The following is a 20,380-nucleotide window of genomic DNA, read 5'->3' as shown; positions in this document are numbered from 1 at the left end:
TGAAAATAGTAGCCTGAGAGGGAAGGGAAGGAACAGGAGGAAGAAGAGGAAGAAAATCCTTTTATTTCAGCAAGGCACATGAAGCAAAACTGCTTAATAATCTGTGCTGCTTTTTAGCTGACAAAATGAAATGGGTTGAAACGATGGAGCTAAACTCCATTTGCATTAATTTATTATAATTTAATAATTCTATTCTGTGGACCTGCCATGGTAACATACAATGGTCAGTATTTTTAATGTGTATTTTTAACATACAGCCATACACATTTATTCTGTTGATGCTGCTATTACTAGATTAATGCAATGTAAAGGTTTGGCTGCCTCTGTATAAAACAAGATTTCTGTTTTTGCGTTTTCCTTTATGGAAAGGGGAGCAAAGAACAGCCAGTATTTGCTGTGAATGGCTTACGGTGGGGCTCTTACAGAGATGCAGGAGCAAAAGTCAGCAAGTAAGTAAATATTTTGCTCTAACTTGTATTTATGTCTATCTTTTCTCCTGTATGTTATTTCCGTTGGGGCATTGTTCCAAAGTCATTATTGCCAATGTATTCTAGCTCCAGTAGCCTGAAGATTTCTGTTCCCTCTGGTTCCCATTCCATACATTTCTTGGCTATCATTCTGCAGCTCTGATGATTAATTCCTCATTCTCAAGGCACTGCTCTTCTCCCTCTTGAGAAAGAGATTGAGTCATGGTATTTTACCAAGCGCCTCCCTAATTGTTAGAAAGTTACTTGACCTGGACTGCATGAAACGGATTTGTGGTTTCTACATAGTGGCCCTCTATTTATAATCTGTAATCACAAAACCATCTGGTATCCATTGTTCATCCATGTCATCTGGATAATATCTACTTTTGAACCAGGCAGGATTGATAATGATATATAGTCATCCATACAATACAGGAGTATAGTCTCAAAGGTAACTGGATTTTCTTGTTTTTTTTCTTTGAAGACGTTTTGCTTCTCATCCAGGAAGCTTCTCCAGTTCTGATAGGATAGTGGGGAATAGAAGGATTTATATTCCTTGCAGACAGCTGGTCATTTGCATCCTTTTAGAGGGTCGTTGAAGCACTTGGAGGTTTAGCTGTATCCTCAGATTCACCTGAGTAGTTCTCTTGGTTCCTGTAGTCTGCAGTTTTTCCTCTAGAAATCCATTCCTGCTCCCACACCATTCAAAGGGTGTTCATCTCAAATTGTATAGCTAAACATCTATAGAGATTCTCAGTCATCCAGGTCATGGTTATCCCAAAGGTTTCAAGAGGCAGCTGGACTTTCTTGTTTTTTCTTTTTTCTTTCCTTTTTTTTTCCAAACAAGAAAGTCCAGTTGCCTCCTGAAAAAGCACCTTTGGGACAACCATGACCTGGATGATTGAGAATCTCTATAGACTTATAGGAGTATAGTATTATAAGTGAGGAGCTATAGGTGTCACATGAAAACTCTCTATATAGAGTTCTACATTTATGAACAGGAATGGTTACCTCTCTCCCAGGACTGAGATGTACAGCTCACTATTGTTTTTCTCTTAAGTGCTCTATGAAGAACTAGGTTCTTCCTCTCTAGTGAGCTATCAATTCCTGACAAATAGATGGGGAAGGAATGGAGGTAGTGACAGATTTTATTTTCCTGGGCTCCAAGATCACCACAGATGGGGACTACAGCCAAGAAATTAAAAGATGCTTGCTCCTGGGGAGGAAAGCCATGGCAAATCTAGATAGCTTACTAAAAAGCAGAGATATCACTCTGCCAACAAAAGTGCATATAGTCAAGGCTATGGTTTTCCCAGTTGCAATGTATGGCTGTGAAAGTTGGACCATAAGGAAGAATTGAGGCCTTTGAACTATGGTGCTGGAGAAGACTCCTGCGAGTCCCTTGGACTGCAAAGCGATCAAACCGGTCCTAGAGGAGATCAACCCTGACTGCCCTTTAGAAGGTCAGATCCTGAAGATGAAACTCAAATACTTTGGCCACCTAATGAGAAGAAAGGACTCACTAATGCTGTGAAAGATTGAGGGCAAAAGAAGAAGGGGATGACAGAAAATGAGGTGGCTGGATGGAGTCACTGAAGCAATCGGCGTGAGCTTAAATGGACTCCGGGGGATGGTAGAGGACAGGAAGGCCTGGAGGAATGTTGTCCATGGGGTTGTTGATTTGTGGTAGATGTGGAATGGGACACAATAGGCTGCTTTTAAAATAGATATAAAGACATTGTATGTAGACTGATTGTGTGAATCTTTTGAGAGACAGATACAAGCTATAGTTTTTGTTCTATTTTAATAGACTTTTTTTCCCTGTTAAGTCTTTTTTCTCTTAATTTTTAAACTTTGCCAAAGCTGATTAAAGTTTTAAGATTCTAAGCCGCATAAATATGAACATGCTTTGTATGGAAGAATGCTCTGGCTTCTGCAGCAGGAAGTCACCAGCTCAATACACTTGTTTAGTAAGAAGTTAAAAGCGGGATAGAAAAACCTCATTCTGTACAAGTAATATAGAAATGGCAACATGCCAGTATTTTCTCAACCTTGGCAACTTTTAAGATCTGTGGATTTCAACTCCCAGAATTCCCCAGCCAGCACAGCTGACGGGAGAATTCTGGGAATTGAAGTTCGCAAATCTTAAAAGTCACCAAGGTGGAGAAACACTGCAGTATGCAATTAAGTACTGTAGTTCAGTGGACTAGACTGGGAATGACATGTTAGACTACTACATTCAGATGACCTCTAGATAAGCTAGATTTTACCAAGCCACATCTGCATTAGCATGAAGCCAGGGCCAATTGCACTCTTCTTTTTATTGTCTTTTTATTGTCTATCACGTACAAGTATAAAACTGTAACAAATGCTTTTGATTAAAAAAATATATTAAAAATGCTAATTGCTTTCCTTAGATTTCAATTTTGCTTTTTTGTTTTGTTTTGTTATGTTCCAGATACTGGTATTTGGGACCTCTGAAAATCCAGGCAGCCCATTTTTTTAACACATTAAAGGTAATTATTATCAATCACTCAATATTATTTCATTGCTAGAAACTAAAAAAAGAATCATCTTTCTGTACATCTAGTCGTCTGTCATGCACTGCTCTGCTAAATGATAACAGCTATGGATAACCAGACATTTGTTCTCCTCTCCCTTCCTCCCACCAGCCCTTAGAAGCAGATATTTAACACAAACTCTGTGATTCAGGAAACAGTTACAGGTATCCCAAAGGTACTTTTTCAAGAGGCAACTGGACTTCCTTGTTTTTCTTTGAAGATGTTTTGCTTCTCATCCAAGAAGCTTCTTCAGCTCTGACTGAATGGTGTGGGAATGGATGGCCTTATATTCCGTGTAGAGTATAAATTTATAAAATAAATATAAAATAAATTTATAAATATATAAAATACATACTCCTTGCAGAGCTGTCCAGTCAGAGCTGAAGAAGCTTCTTGGATGAGAAGTGAAACGTCTTCAAAGAAAAACAAGAAAGTTCAGTTGCCTCCTAAAAAAAACACCTTTGGGACAACTATGGCCTGAATGTCTGAGAATTTCCATAGACAGTTACAGGTATCAGTACTAGTAACCCTCAATAACCTTCATTGTTGAAAGTGGTAGTGATGGTATGCAACAGATAACTGCATTGTGGAACTGATGGTATTGTTGTGGCTCTGTTACCTGAGCCTGTGTCATCGGCAGAAGAGGACTCCAAGAGTGAAGGAGAGGAGTTGGCAAGGCCTCCCTCTCCAGGACCCTCCTCTCTGGCAATGCCTTCGGTGTCCGCCGAAGGGCAAGAGATAGGGCTGGGGCCAAGCACGTCCACGCAGCCACAGATGGACAGTGATGAGGGTAATGAGTCTTGGCTGGATCCACGCCAGCGTCGCAGAGATAAGTGCACGCAACAGAAGAAAAGGCATGCCCGAGATTAGGCTGAGTCACTGGACCACACCCCACAGGATATAAAAGGGAGCGTGGTAGCCAGTCAAACCTTGTGATGAACAAAGCTGAAAGCTTCCACGCCATTCTGCATTGCCGGACTTTTTGCTATAGACTTTGCTGGATTATCTCTGGACTTGATTGACTCCGTAATTATTGAGCTGTTTCTTTTGATGTACCAGGAGTGGGGAGAAGTTATCTCTCCTCTTCGTAAATAATAAACTCTTGGCAGGCAGCCACTAGGTTGTTGCCAAGTTCCGTTATCATAAGGAAAAGGATTTTGCCGGCTGGTTTGGTCTATAACTCTTGAACGTCTGTTGGTGTGTGCGCGTGTGGTTGGGGACAGAACAGGTATCAGCTTCCATAGTGCAGTTATCTAGCATATAAAGAAGTACTTCCTTGTCCTGAATCTTCCCATATGTAAATTCACTGAATGTTTTAAGGCTCTAATATTACATGTAGATCAGGGGTGTCAAACTCAAGGCCCGCGGGCCGAATCCAGCCCACAGGGTGCTTAGATCTGGCCCACGGGCCCGCCCTGGAAACACTGAAGAACTGGCCCGCGGTGCCTCTGCCAGCAAAACTAGAGGCTCCGTTTTCAGCCACAACAGCCTCCAGCCCTCTTCCAGCAAAAAAGGAACTCAGGAAGGCCGCATGCAGCCTGCCCGGGCTCTGTTTTCAGCCGCGATGGCTTCCCCGAGCTCCATTTTTGCTGCAGAGGGTTGCAGGAGGCCATCACTGCTGAAAACAGAGCCTCGATGAGTGACATCGAGATGGCCACACACCCCTGGCCATGCCCCTCCCCCCCCGAGGCCAAATTACCCTGATGCGGGCCTCAATGAAATCGAATTTAACATCCCTGATGTAGATTAATGTTATAATAAATATTTGCATGCATACACCATACACAGCCCCCTTTGTGAAGGAGTTGTGTGTTTTCCAAATTTGAGAGAGGGAGGGAAGAATACTGTAAGGTTCCAGATTCAGTCTCAGCATCTCTCATGAGAAGGATTTTTTTTTTTTCCGCTGATCATTGATAACAGTTCTGAGACTTAGTTCTCCATGACCTTACTTGTTAGAAAGCAGCTTCTTATATTTGTGCATGCCACACGATCCTACTTGGATTGTTTGTGACAGTATAATTTTAGGTACTTTAAACGGATCCAAAGCTGCTCCTCAAGATGGAACTGATGTGAAGTCATTTGATGTATATTTTGCCAAGCAGGTGGTGGCAAAAACAAAGACCTTTTATAAAACAAAATCAGGGAATGCAGCTAAAAAAAATATATTGCTGCACTATGAATAAAATAAGCAAAGAGAAATCAGCGAAGGGATGCTGGGATGCAGCGACATCCATTAAAATCTACTGTACTCTGCTGTCTTCCTCTAGTGCAGTTCTCTCTTGGGGCTTTTGTTATGCTAATGATTCACCCTATTCAGTTGATGTAAGTGGTGCCTATAAATAGAGCTTAGAGGACTGTTGATAATTCGTCTCTTACAGCCAGCCAGTCACAGATTGAGCAGAAGGGTTAATTGCCATCGTTTTAAAGTTCTCAAATATTGAATGATTATAATGTAAAGGAGACACATATTTTTTCTGTTAAGGCATGTAATTTTTTTACCTAGGTTCCATGGTTTTAGCAGTACATGTGGTTTATTAAAAAGGTAGCCATAGTCACACAGTCCATTTTACTATTTGAACTCCTGTGTAACTTTTGCTGTTTCATATTCTGCTTTCTCTGGCGGGGGGGAATGATGCTGTGTTTAAAGACTGGATGTTCTTGTTTTTCCTTGTGAAACATGATAGGGCTTATGACTGACCTATGCATTCAGCAGGAAAGGACCTGAATAATTCAGTTGCAAATAGCTGTCAAGGGCAGAAACGGAAAATGGGATGGTTAATGTTTCCTTCCCCACCACTCGTCTCAAGACCTTATTCCCTAAATGAGAATAGCAAAGCAATAGCACTTAGACTTATATACCATTTCATAGTGCTTTATAGCTCTCTCTAAGCGGTTTACAGTCAAGATATTGCTCCCAACAATCTGGGTCTTCATTTTACCCACCTCGGAAGGATGGAAGGCTGAGTCAACCTTGAGCCATTCAGAATCGAACTCCTGGAATGAGCAGCGAGTTAACTTGCAGTACTGCATTCTTTTTTTTTTTATTTGAGTTTTATTGGGTTTTAACAATTAAACAATTCTTATTCAGCTCTTGGGCATGACTGTGACCATTTACATATCATCACACTAATGTTCTCCTATACTCTATATAATTTTACAAAATCTACTATCTGTTATTTCCCTTTTTTTCTATCTTCAATCCAATTATACCATTTCTCCCATATTATGTAAAAGTCTGAATCTATCAGTCCTTTCAGTTCCAATGTCATTTTATCCATCTCGGCGCAATCTAATACCTTTCTAATTATTAAATCATCGGAGGGTATGTTTGAACTTGCAGTACTGCATTCTAACCACTGTGCCACCACAGTTCTGTATGGAGAATGGAGGGCAGCTAATGGAATAATTGAATGGAGAAAGTAGCTTTTTTCCTATCCGTGATTTCCTACCTTGCTGTTACTTCTTTGCACCTGTTTTGTGGCCATCGGTTTTTTTCAGTCTGCGTTGGAATACACATACGCTTTCATTTTTTAATTTTTTTATTTATAGAAAGAGCAAAAATTTCAATGTCTATATAAACAGTGTGTTGTCTGGGTATAGTTATTTTGAGTAATAATCATAACAATAACATAACATTAGTAGTCATCATATAGTAACAATGATGTCTCATCATAACATTGCTAATAAACATACAGTGACAATAGTGCTTACTTATCCATTTAGTAAATCATTTTTACAAAATTAGTCATTCTCATATATATTTTTTTAAATCTAACTTCTGTTTCTGCTTGCTAACCATAGATAGAAGGAGTCCCATATTTAGAAATATTCAGTGTCTTCCCTGTCTTTAATTGTAAGTGTTAATCTGTCCATTTCTGCACATTCTAGTATTTTTTTTAATTACATTCTCTTCTGTAGGGATCTCTATGCTGTTCCAGTGTTGTGCAAAATACAATTCTAGCCACTATTAACACATGTAGTATTAAGTACATATTCCCTTTATTATATTTTTCTGGTATGATATGCAACAGAAATATTTTTGGTTTTAAGTCTATGAAATACATATACATTTTCATACTATGTTAATACTGATGCTTTTCTTCCTTTTTGCCAAATTCCAAGGAATGGCCTCAGAAACATCTAGCTTCCCTTACCTATTTGGGCCCTATTCCAAGGCCACCTGAGGAGCCAGAGCAGAAGACAACTCGACCTCCATTATATATTAGGCTTTATAAGAGACTTGCATATTATTGGACACCCACCCCCAAAGGTAAGCAAAATATGCACAAAGTGAAGTCCTGGCCCTACCGGTTAGGGTGGGGGACCCCGTGGGGGGAGTTCTACACTGGAGGTGGCTGCTAGATTGATCGCAGATTCCCATCTTCCCTCCTTGCTCTCTGGTCTCCATCCATCCATCTTTTTGGTTATCATATTGATATATTAGAGGGACACGGTGGCTCAGTGACTAAGACGCTGAGCTTATCGATTGAAAGGTCAGCAGTTCAGTGGTTCAAATCTCTAATGCCGCGTAACTGGGTGAGTTCCCGTTACTTATCCCAGCTTCTGCCAACCTAGCAGTTCGAAAACACGTAAAAAATGCAAGTAGAAAAATAGGGACCGCCTTTGGTGGGGAGGTAACAGCATTCCATGTGCCTTTGGCGTTTAGTCATGCCGGCCTCATGACCACGGAGATGTCTTCGGACAGCGCTGGCTCTTCGGCTTTGAAACAGAGATGAGCACCGCCCCCTAGAGTCGGGAATGACTAGCACATATGTGCGAGGGGAACCTTTACCTTTACCTTTATTGATATATCATTATGTTGTGTTTCTTTATCGTTCTTTATCTTATTGTTCTATTATTTTACTTCCGTTTACATGCCTTGCATTTTTCTCTTTTTTATTATTGCGAGGCTCCTAGAGTAGCCCTACGGTGAGATAAGCAGCAAATAAAATTTAACAAGTAATAAATAAAAGGACAGAATGATGAAACAACAATAACAACAACAACAAACCCAAACAAAATAAAATGGTGCATTGTTTAACACTCTACTTAATTTTCTTTTCTCTCTTGGACCTCAGAAATCCCAAAGGAGGAAATTCCAGAGGCCTGGAATGAAATGCCATTGTCTGCCCTTGAATTCTCTGTCACTACTCAGAACAGGAATCTCGACTTGAAAGTAAGAGAATAAAAGTTCAACCCCCACTTAACAACTTTTCCCCAATTTGACCATTAGGTGCTATTCTATGGTATGTTTCTTAACTGCTAATTCCTTTACTGTTAATAATCCTTAAAGGCAGAAATCATTCACCACTTCAGTGTCTCCATTGCCATTTTTAAACCTGGTTGCTAAATCTGTTGTCCTCGGTTTGATTTTCTTTATATTTATTTGAGACTGATTTTTTTTTTAACGCTGCTCCTTTTTCACTCAGATCTCCCGAGCTTGGAGATCATTTGCATTTTCAGCTATCAAACTGTACATCAGCACAGTGCCAATTATTGATGTTTCTTTCTCCAGCCTTAAAACCGCATCCATCTTCTTCCTATCCAGCTTCCCTTTATTTATATTCTGTATATAGATTGAATAAAAAGAGGGATACAGCCTTATTTCATTCCTTTGCAGATATGAAACCATTCTATTTTGTCATGTTCCATCTGGACTTTGTCTTCCTGACCTGTGTATAGTTTTCATATAAGGCCAATAAGATGTTCTGGGATCCCTGTTTTTCTAAGTGTATGTCAGTTTGACATGATTGACACAATCAAAAGCCTTTCTATTATCAATGAAGCACATATCAAATTCTTTTTGGCAGTCTTTGCCTTTCTCAGTTATCCAGCATACCTCGGCAATAATATCTTATGTTCTTGGCCTTTTCTAAAGCCAATTTGAATATTTGGCATCTCTCTTTCCATGTAGGGTTCTAACCTCTGTTTGGTGATCCCAAGTATTATTTTGTTAACATGTGAAATTAAGGCTATTGTACAACAGTTTGCATGCTCTGTTATGTCATCTTTCTTTGATATAGCAATACCAATAGCACTTAGATTATATGCCGTTTTATGGTGCTTCATAGCCCTCTCTAAGTGGTTTACAGAGTCAGCATGTTGCCCCCAACAATCTGGGTCCTCATTTTACCAATCTTGGAAGGATGGAAAGCTAAGTTAACCTTAGCTTAACAGTCAGGATTGAACTCCTGGCAGTGAGCTGAATTAGCCTGCAAGACTGCATTCTAACCACTGCGCCACCACGGCCCTATATGGTACATAGAATGTTATCTTCCAGTCTGTTGACTACTATATCGTTCTCCATATTTCCTGGAAGTTTTGTTACAACTTTACAGATTTATCTGTTGCTTGCCATATTTCTGTAAATATTCCATCAATAACTGTAGCCGTCTGATGTGGTAACGTAAGTATTTATCTAATTTCATCTTCTAGTAATAGATTTTTTAAAAAATAGGGACTATCTTCTAAGATACCTTGAATGTTGACTTTTCTACTATACATCTTTGTTTGATCTTCTCTGAATGAGTTCCCATCTGTCTAGGGGCGTTCTTGGCATACTAATTCAAGGTTGGAATCTTGTCCTGAATTCTGAGATTGTTTGGAAGAGTTTCCTTGTTTTTCAGTGTTTTCATTTTTTATGTCTATAGATGTTGCTGTAATACTGCTTCTTGTCTCTTCTAACATCTTTCTGAAATTTTTTGTTAAATTCATTTGAGAGCTTTGTCTTCATGGCTTTGCCTTTCTTCAAATTCAATGGTTTGTTCAGATTTTTCACTTTTATCTTTAACCAGTTTATTTAAATTCCTTCCACAGTTTCTGCTGTGTTTAGTAGATGACTCTGTCTTTTTAATCCATACATGAGTCAATGTTAGACTACCTTCTCATAGGAAGAATCAAATATTTTTCACAAATATGCCTGGAATATTTGTGAGATGCTGAGATGTTAATGCTAACATCTCTCTTTTGGAAATACTTGTTTCAGCGTGAAAAAGACTTCATGAATATTTGTATTGAACCAGATGCAATCAGTAGAGGAGACTACATAAAAAGAGGGTGAGTATTAGAGAACCTGCCTTATGTAGCTTATCATAGCCATCAATTTTATTTATTTGTTTGCTCTGTGAATATTAAAAGAAATTTTTATTTCAAAGAGTGATTAAAATGAAAGAAAAGATAGAAAAGTTTTCTACCATGCCAGAATTCCGTGCAGTAACATATTTCTTTATTATTTGTTAGATTTATAGTACATCTTCCCAAGAAGCTCTAGGTGTCACTCTTTTTAGGTGGGCAAGGTCAAGGAACTGACATGACAAGGTCAAGGATTCCAGAAATGTTCTTATCTTAGGGTAGAATAACAGAATCTTGCAAGCTCCTTCCTAAAAATTCTTCAGTTCCTTCCTTATTTGCAAGGCTAGTGTACATTGGTGTACATAATAGCAATAGCACTTAGACTTATGTACGGCTTCATACTGCTTTCCTGCCCTCTCTAAGTGATTTACAGAGTCAGCATATTGCACCCAACAATCTGGGTCCTTATTTTACCAACCTCGGAAGGATGGAAGGCTTGAGCCGGTGAGGATGAAACTCCTGACCGTGAGCTGAATTAACCTGCAATACTGCATTCTAACCACTGCACCCCCCCCCCCCCAGGACTCTTAGTAGTACTTCCACCTTCATTTTTATCCCTACTATATGTGAAGTGGATTAGACTGAGAGATATTGGTCATGTGATCAGTTTTTGCGACCTTCTGACAAGCAAAGTCAAAGCCAGATTCACTAACTTAACTGCAGTGATTCACTTAACAACTGTGGCAGGAGAGGTCATAACATGAGGCAAATTTCACTTAGCAGCTGTCTCGCTTAGTAACAGAAATTTTGGGCTCAATTGTGGTCGTAATTTGAGGACTACCCGTAGTTAAAAGGTGAGGAAGGGCAAGTACAATAAAACAGTATATATATTTCACTAGATAAAATGTGTGTATACAGTGTGGATAGATAGATAGATAGATAGATAGATAGATAGATAGATAGATAGATAGATAGCACTTAGACTTATATACCGCTTCATAGTGCTTTACAGCCCTCTCTAGGCGGTTTACAGAGTCAGCATATTGCCCCCAACAATCTGGGTCCTCATTTTATCCACCTGGGAAGGATGGAAGGCTGAGTCAACCTTCAGCCTAGTGAGATTCAATCTGCCAAACTGGTGATCAGCAGAAGTAGCCTGCAGTACTGCACTCTAACCACTGGGCCACGATGGCTCATGATAGATAGATAGATAGATAGATAGATAGATAGATAGATAGATAGATAGATGATAGATAGATGATGGATGGATGGATGAATAGATATGGATGGATGGATGGATGGATGGATGGATGGATGGATGGATGGATAGATAGATAGATGATAGACAGACACACACACACACACACACACACACAGTATATGTATGTGTACCATGTTTCCCCGAAAATAAGACCCTGTCTTATATATATTTTTTGAACCCTGAAATAAGGGCTTGGCCTTATTGCCATGCGCTTAAAAGCCCGATTGGGCTTATTATCAGGAGATGTCTTATTTTGGGGGAAACAGGGTGGGTACACACACACACACACACACACACACACACACACACACTTAGAGATAAGCAGCAAACAAACAAAACAAAAGCCAGTAGAGGGCCTTTGAGGAGACACTATAATTTAAAAATTGTCAGCTTTTCCTAGTTCTTATAGAAATAGGGTCCAAATATGGGACTCCTGGAGGTGGGCTTCCTTGCCTTGTCTTCCAGTTCCAAGAATGCTACCCCCACCAAACCCCTTCTGAAGAGCCTTCTTTAGCAAGGACAGTTTTGATGTGTGGAGTCCAGTGACCGTGTGAGAGTTTCCCCTGTGGGAGCCACTTTTTTAATCTGTTCACGTAGCCTTGATGGGTTGAGTTGCATCACAGCTGGTTTCACCAGCTGTCTGAGCAGGTAATGAGGCTGAATGGGGTGCTCACACATAGAAGCAATTAAGCAAAGACAGAAAAAGGTCAAGCTAGAACCAACGCCAGCCAAATAACATCATGGAAATGTAGTGCTTAGGTAAACATTTTATATAAGAAGCTATTTTATTTTTGTATGCGTTCCTGCACTGATGTAAGATGGTATCTTTGAATACAAATCACATGGTAAATTGTGGGTAAGAATAAAGTGGAAGTCAATGTTTTGCCTTGATTATCCAGAACCTTCTCATTAAAAATATTCAGCAGTAGAGCAACAAGGTAGGTACAATTCTGAAATGTAAACATAACTAAAAAAGCCGAAAGCTGCTTCAAGTAGATATTTTTCAGGTAAGACAGATATTGCTAGAAGTGTATATAAATAACAATTGCTGGTGCCTTTAACCAGGCAACCAGGCTTCTAAATCTGGAATTTTTTCAGTGATAGCGTTCAGTGGCATATTTCAGATTATAATTTAAAGTTTCATAAATTATGATTTTATGTAACCATGGGGAATCATCAGAACGAACAATATACAAAACTTCTACAAAACCCTAATTAGAAATAACAAACATACTTTCCTGTCATGTATGTTTTCTTCCTAACTTTTTAAAGCTGGAACTTTCCGATTGTGTTCAATTAGGATATTTGCATCTATGTCTGAGGAAAAGAAGTTTTGACCCCAGCTTTTTAATTTTAAGGGATAGATGAGCTCTGCATATTAACTATAAAGTTCAGCTCATTTAGAGGGCAGAACTCTTTAAATGCTAAATCCATCAAAAATACATCGGACTGAAACTTCATTGTAAGTCTGCATGCAGATACCCCAAGACTCATGCACCAGTTGTAGCAATTCCCAGGACTAATTTATTTACTAGACAAGAATGCACTACAAAATATATATATAAATATCAAGAGTTAGTGGTATTTATGTAGCTCAAATACTGTTCTCGGATTGCAGAGATTATGTTCAAAGTTTACAGGCATGAAACTCCTTAGAAGCAATTTGTCTCTTAGAAATATAATGCCTCAAGTCTTTGAAAGAATGGGTCATGTAAAAATGTTACACTGTTTTGTAGTGTAATGCAAAATTGTTAATTTTATTTGATCTTACAAGGGCTGCTATTATTTACTATTTGCTTCTGAAGTTTTTTCCAGCTCCCTCTACTTTCTTTTTGCTCATACTTTATGATAAGCATAAATATTTTCCTGTGTTCCTCTTGTTTTTGCACAGAAGCCAAAAGATGAAGGACCCCCACTTGTGTCCTGAAGGAAGTCAATGTCTTCAGGCTAGCAAATGTGTTTTGCAGCTTCCAGAGGTGAGAAATCAAATGCTGTAATGCACACTGAGCTGGTTTTATTCTCTCCCGCCTTAGAAAGAGTGGTGGCTTTTCTTCTTTCTGTGTAACGAGATGGAATAGATAGATGAGTTTTGCTTAAGTGAGCTTTGAAGCAGATTCTCATGTCTTTGTGGACTGATTGACCAGCTTTCATATCCTTGCTATTGGTTAACTACATTTTTATGTATGTACAAATGTGTATAATATAATGCCAGACTCTACCTCCAATTTGATCCTTTTACCTGTCAGAATATCCATGAACTGGAATAGGGCATCGTAACAAGGTCAGCCAATGAATAAGCAAAGCAAGTAAGTCAGAAACAGAAATGTAAGCAAGGAGTCTGGGCGTGGCTTAGCTGTGCTGAGCTCTGAGTCTGCTGTTGGAACTGAAACTGAAAGCTGTTCTCTTTTCTGCCTGTTTTTTTTATCTTTCCTCTCTATCACTTTGGAAGAACCACTCTTGGTATTGTATATATGTCTCATGTGTTATATTGTATATAAAGAGAAATTAATGAATCCTGCTGAATCAGTTACCTGTGTGTGCTTTCTGGATTTGATTTTTGCAACAAACTCTGACATTACCATGATCTCTATATATGCAAGACGGCAAGGTTAGTTCTGAAGGATCTCTAAGCAGACAATTGTATTAGCAAGAGTTTTCCATTAGGCTATATGTAGGCACAAAGATTTATACTCAGATATAACAATAGCAACAGCACTTAGACTTATATACTGTTTCATAGTGCTTTACAGCCCTCTCTAAGTAGTTTACAGAATCAGCCTATTGCCCCCAACAATTTGGGTCCTCATTTTACCCACCTCGGAAGGATGGAAGGCTGAGTCAAACTCGAGCCAGTTAAGGATCAAACTGTTGGCAGTCGGCCGAGTTAGCCTGCAGTATTGCATTCTAGCCACTGTGCCACTATACCACAGATATATTGGGCAATTATCATCCTTGCATAAAATAATTTGTTTTGTCTCACTGGCTGAGTGCCGTATCACACAAAGTCCTAATGAAAAGTATTTGGGTTTTGGCATAGAATGTCATGTAAACCCAGCCAAATTTTGGTTTACTCAACACACCGGGATTAAGAAAAAAGTAGTGTACAGTGAAACACAGACCCAGTTACCCATTGGCTAGCAAAATGTTAGCCAACAAAATGTTTAGATCTGTGGCAATACAACCGAGCTGTAATTGGGGACATTACCACATTTGGGACATGAATGTCGGATCTTCACTGCCTGCCCTGGTGCTGCAGAATTCTAAAGAGAACCACTGTCAAGATGTAGCTTGAGGCAGTATGTCTGCTTTGTTGTCCTGTTGTGTGAAAATCTCTTGATCTTTTCGTGTCTGCAGGATACAGAAGGCTCTTTAGCTATAGACAATGAAGAGCATGAAGCAATGACAGTGGAGGTGAAGCTGTTGCCCAGGAAACTCCATTTCTTCTGCGATGCCAAGAAAAAAGAAGAAATGCTCCAAGGTATATCATAATCAAAGCAGCTGGTTCAAGGTGTATTGCAATCAAAGGGTTGACTTGGGTGACTGCCCGAACTGTTTTAACGAACTGCATCTGAAGACTGCACATCTTTCCTTCAGTTATGATGAAAGCCTTCCTTTTTCAAACTTATGCAAGTCAGAAATTGAGGAAGAAGAACGAAGATGGAAACATTTTGTTTTTTCTTTTCGTCCGGTTCCAATTATTTCACAAAAAAAACAACTTCCCAAATATCTCTGTGGCAAGTGTTTTCTGGTTTTAAACACTTTTGGTATAAACTTCCATTTGTACACCTGGTACATCTGTACTTCAGACCATTGAACGTGCTCCTGCTTTCCCTCATGTTGCTTCTTTTCCCATTTCAATACTTGAGGTATAGGCAGCCCATCAGTGTTATGCTTATGTTTAGAAAAGTGATTAAAAATTAAGAGCTGTCTCAGAGAAAAGTATCTAAAATAGAATCACTAATAACCGATCAGTGAACCATTAGATCAGATTCCCGCAGCTTGACTGGCAGCCTGTCTCTGGTATTAAGCACATATTATCCTACTCTTATTCTACAAGAGGAAGGATGCGAAAAAGATCAAATCTGGAACTTCTTGCATGCAAAAGACCCATAATCTCTACTTCCATCAAGCTGATTTCTGACACCTAATATTAGACGAAGCACAGGGTTTTTTGGCACACGAGCCACCTGAGTTTGGAGTAACAGTCTCCTGGAGTTTTGTTTGCAGAAAGAACAAAATGAAGCAATTTACTTCATGTTTTGGGTATCTTTACAGGCCACACAGCTAGTTGTTTTTTTAAAAAAAAAATAACTCAAGTCAGCCAGAGCGACTCAGTGCGTTAATAAATAAAACTGGTAATTTTCCTATTGCCACTGGATGGAGCTAGTTGAAGGAATTATCTTTATGTTTACCTGTTAGGGAAGTTTATTTTCTACTTTTAATGGTTTGTTTTGAGATGTTAGGTTGTAACAATGCTGTCACCCATCTGTTCTGTGTCTTTTATGCTTTCTTTTATAGACAGATTGCCAAATACAAAATAACACACAGCATGTGTGCATTATAGTTACTTTGCTATTCAGTCTTCAAGTTACCAAATACTAAACATGTTGCATTATTCATCTGCAGAGCTTTAAAGACAGGGCCAAATATATATATTTAAAAAGTATACTGTACATGAATGTTAAAAAGATATAAATTGATAGCTGGAAAAGTGTTTTTCTGCTTTGATGTCGTTCATGAGCTGGACTGAAGTAAACCCATTACTAAATATTGTCTCTGATTGAAAGCTGGCGTTGAAAAATACATGATTATTGCTTTGTTTGCTATTTTTTAATTAAATATAAAAACAACCGTCTTGTGCCTATTTTTTTTCCAGCTAAGACAATACATAATACTCAACATAGAATACTGCCCAACCTCGATTTGTAGATAACGATGTAAAAAGGTTGAAAGTGGGTAACTTTGACTTTTCATTGCTTCCAAGGGTACAACTCAAAAAGAAAATAAAGGTTTTATTCTACAGTATTAAAACTGCATATTTGGACTGTATTGATGGACTATTCTAGATTAATTTGTTTTGAGTTTGAGGTTCTTGCACAACTCTGGAAATCGGTGTGCTGTCCATAAAAATACCCTGTGAATATAACTGCTAATATCTATGGATACGACAATTATACTCTACTATCAGCAATTTTAAAAGATAAAGGTTCCCCTTGCACATATGTGCTAGTCATTCCCGACTCTAGGGGGCACTGCTCATCTCCGTTTCAAAGCTGAAGAGCCAGCGCTGTCCAAAGACGTCTCCATGGTCATGTAGCTGGCATGACTAAACGCCAAAGGCTCACGGAACGCTGTTACCTTCCCACCAAAGATGGTCCCTATTTTTCTACTTGCATTTTTTATGTGCTTTTGAACGGTTAGGTTGGCAGAAGCTGGGACAAGTAACGGGAGCTCACCCTGTTACATGGTACTAGGGATTCAAACCGCTGAACTGCCGACCTTTTATTTATTTATTTATTTATTTCAATTTGTATACCGCCCTTCTCCTAGTGGACTCAGGGCGGTGAACAGCCAGAGCTAAAACACATGCAGATACAAAATTTAAAATTGTTAGAAGAATTATATAACTGGCCCAGTTTAAAACAATTCAATTTAAAACCCCATGACAATTTAAAACTAAAAAACTAAAAAGACTAAAAAAGGGGAGGGGGTTCACGCCAGCCCTGCTTGATGGAAAAGAAAAGTTTTCAGGGCACGGCGAAAGACCCGGAGATCCGATATCCTTCGTATCTCTGGGGGCAAATCGTTCCAGAGGGCAGGAGCTGCCACAGAGAAGGCCCTCCCCCTGGGGGTCGCCAGCTGACATTGCCTGGCTGACGGCACCCTGAGGAGTCCCTCTCTGTGGGCGCGTACTGGTCGGTGGGAGGCTATCGGTGGCAGAAGGCGGTCCTGCAAATACCCAGGTCCTATGCCATGGAGCGCTTTAAAGGTGGTAACCAACACCTTGAAGCGCACCCGGAAGACAACTGGAAGCCAATGCAGCTCACGCAGGAGAGGTGTCACATGGGAGCGCCCCCTCGCTCCCATAATCCCCCGCGCGGCCGCATTCTGCACCAGTTGGAGCCTCCGGGTGCTCCTCAAGGGGAGCCCCATGTAGAGAGCATTGCAGTAGTCCAGGCGGGAAATGATGAGTGCCTTGATCGATAAGCTTAGCCACTGAACCACCGTGTCCTAAACACAAGGGGCAAAGAGGGAGAGCAAATATTGAGTTATGAATTTTTATATGACCCATCAAGCTGTTTTAAATAATCAACCAGCACAACTGATACCTGTGTTAAAAGTGAGTTTTAATACAGTAAAAAAAGAACATTATATATGTACACAAGTCCTTTTGGGGTTCTACATTAGCAATGAAATCCACAAAGGTAAGTGCTTTCTCCCTTATTGAAAGAAGCCACTGGTATAGTTTAAAGAAAAGTGCTTAGTCACAAGTTAATGAAGAGATCCTAGCTGCCCATCAAGTCATATTCACTCATAACATGTTTTCAAAACAAAGTTTATACACTAGAGTTAATTGAAAACAGGTGGGGAATATTACAGTTATTATGCAACAAGTTATATATGTTCTCTCATAGAAGCATGAAGGGATCCCTTCACCAATATTCCAAAGGTTATTTTTCTTTTTTAAGGAAAAAAAAATAGGATAGTGCCTAAACCAAATCTTAATTTATACAGCTAATGGTGGAGATGTATTGGAATCTTCTTAGCCTAATGATGGCATGATGAAAACGACAGCCAGAGATATGTCATTGCTCTTTTGTTGTTTAAGCCTTGCAGAGACATAAGGCACCCACTTAATTCCTTAAACCACCCCCAATAACAAGGGGGGGGAAGGTTAGCATTTTTAAGAGGTGTACCAGAAAGGTCTGCAAGGTTAAGGCACCCATTTCCCCACCCCCTAAAAACCACCCAATCACTACGTCAACAAAAAAAGCACCCAAATTAGGACCTTTAGGTCCTCCAAGTTGTTAGCAAAATAATGTTGGAAGATCCCACCAGCATTTCTTCGAGCATCTTAACTCTACTAGGGAAAGAGCCTTGGTAGTACAGGGGTTTAAAGCACCCTGTTATTAAGCTTATTATGACCAGCTGCCTGCAATTACTGCAGGGTTCGAATCTCGCCAAGGCTCAAGGTTGACTCAGCCTTCCATCCTTTCTAAGGTAGGTGAAATGAGGACCCAGTTTGTGGGGGCAATAAGCTGACTTTGTATAAATATACAAAAGGATGAAGGTTATTGCTGAGCACATTGTAAGCCGCCCTGAGTCTTCGGAGAAGGGCGGCATATAAATCCAATTAAAAAAAAAAAAAAGAAAAAGAAAGGGCCGGCAACTTTATTTTCAACTAACAGTATCTTCTGATTAGTGCAGGAATTCACTCAGTTAGCAATTAGCAGAATTGCTAATTGTAGAAGTTTTATTTCTACTGTGCTAGTTCCACTTTTCAGACAGAAGCAGCAAACTTCTTTTAAAAAGATAGGTAGAAGCCACTGCAACCATATCATAATAGTTTCCTAAGCAATCCATAATTCTCTGGTTGTACCGGATTTCCTTTGTCATTTAGATCAAGGCGGCAGACATACAGTATTCAAATTTCACTGTTTGTTCCACATAGCGAATATGACCTTATAAACAAATCCACTGATTATTTTTTCATAGCTAGCCATGAGTCACTCTAGTAACTTACAGCTTGGCTCGCCTTTGATTTCCATGGGTGAAATGAGCCAAGCTTTTACGTTTCCTGCAAGTCATATCAAGCAACGTAGGATGTTGTTTTAAGGATGAATCAATAAATTCACTTGCTAATTTTGTCAATCTACCTCTGTGTGTAAACTGTCCAGTGCTAAGAAATACACTTATAATAATACACATATGCATTATGTAAAATGGGTACTTGAGAGTGATTATGACCCAAATGTTTGTTTTTCAAAATGGCTCAGTACCAAAATGTCCTAGAATTATTAAATGCTATTAAATGAAAGGCTGGAAAAATGAAGAACTTGATATCATAGGCAAGAGAGTGCATTTTGTACATTCTGTATTAAATAGTAATTTCTACCTAAGCTATCTAATCAGTATTTAAGCCAAAATGCACCTTTAATTCTGTACATTAGAGGAAACATCAGCTATTCATTAGCTGTATCTGTATATAAATATCAAATTCATTCTCTAAGGGCCTATGCTTACGTAGGCTAAACGGAACTATGCTTATATAGGCAAATCAGTGTAGAATAGGAAGCATCAAGTTGGTGTGGCAGAATTCCAGTGTTTGCAAAAAAGACACAAACATTAAATCAGAGGGAAAGACCCCTCCCCATTGCGCAGCCCAATGTACAATGGGCACAAAACAGTGAAAAGAAGGCTTCGTCTGACCCCATCCCCCAAGCTTTGCCCAAGGAAGGCTTTTCAAGTTAAAAGGAATTTGAACCACATTAATCATCGCTAGGCAACCTGCTCTTATGAATTCTTTTCAATTGTTGTATTTAAGATGAAAGCTGCGTTTCAAAGCTGTATTTGATTAGATGGAGGCCAATCTAGTTCAGTCTACAGTGAATTCATTATGCCATGGTATAATGCTGGAGGTGCAACCTGACCAAGTTTTCCTAAACGTGGGCACAGGAACAAATATTAAGATCATAAAATTGAAGAAACTGAATCAACGCAATTGGTTTGTGCAAACAGGATCTGGCAAAAATAATTCCAACATTTCCTGTGGATGCCACGAAAACGCTGTTCCTGAACTCACAAGGAAGGCAGGTAAAAGCGAGGACAGGCACAACTTTACACATCCAAGATCAGACTGTTCCTTCTTTCAAAACCAAGAGAGTTTATTTCCACAGTGTAATTCAAAAACTCATATGCAAATATTGTACTGCTCCTCCCAGGACTAATACTGTACTAACCATGGCTGAAAAATTCTATAAAGGCAGTGGTAGGATTCAGCCGATTTGGGCGAATCAGTA

The 20,380-nt window shown here is 39.3% G+C and overlaps 1 protein-coding gene across 2 annotated transcripts in view; it reads left to right on the top strand.

Moving 5' to 3' along the window:
- The window catches only part of AGK (acylglycerol kinase), a 44,632-nt gene extending 28,421 nt beyond the window's left edge, over window positions 1–16,211 (top strand). For both annotated transcript variants that reach the window (XM_034402694.3, XM_034402695.3), the window contains 7 exons: window positions 370–449; window positions 2,926–2,983; window positions 7,151–7,298; window positions 8,107–8,204; window positions 10,014–10,084; window positions 13,252–13,336; window positions 14,715–16,211. In XM_034402694.3, the coding sequence (XP_034258585.2) occupies window positions 370–449; window positions 2,926–2,983; window positions 7,151–7,298; window positions 8,107–8,204; window positions 10,014–10,084; window positions 13,252–13,336; window positions 14,715–14,849 (675 nt within the window). In that variant the 3' untranslated portion in view covers window positions 14,850–16,211. The remainder of the gene's footprint in view (window positions 1–369; window positions 450–2,925; window positions 2,984–7,150; window positions 7,299–8,106; window positions 8,205–10,013; window positions 10,085–13,251; window positions 13,337–14,714) is intronic.
- Window positions 16,212–20,380: the final 4,169 nt, after the last annotated feature.

Source organism: Pantherophis guttatus, chromosome 7, assembly GCF_059756535.1.
Source record: "Pantherophis guttatus breed Tessera chromosome 7, ASM5975653v1, whole genome shotgun sequence".
In the NCBI taxonomy this organism is placed as follows: domain Eukaryota; kingdom Metazoa; phylum Chordata; class Lepidosauria; order Squamata; family Colubridae; genus Pantherophis; species Pantherophis guttatus.
This window is presented reverse-complemented; position numbering and strand designations above follow the sequence as displayed.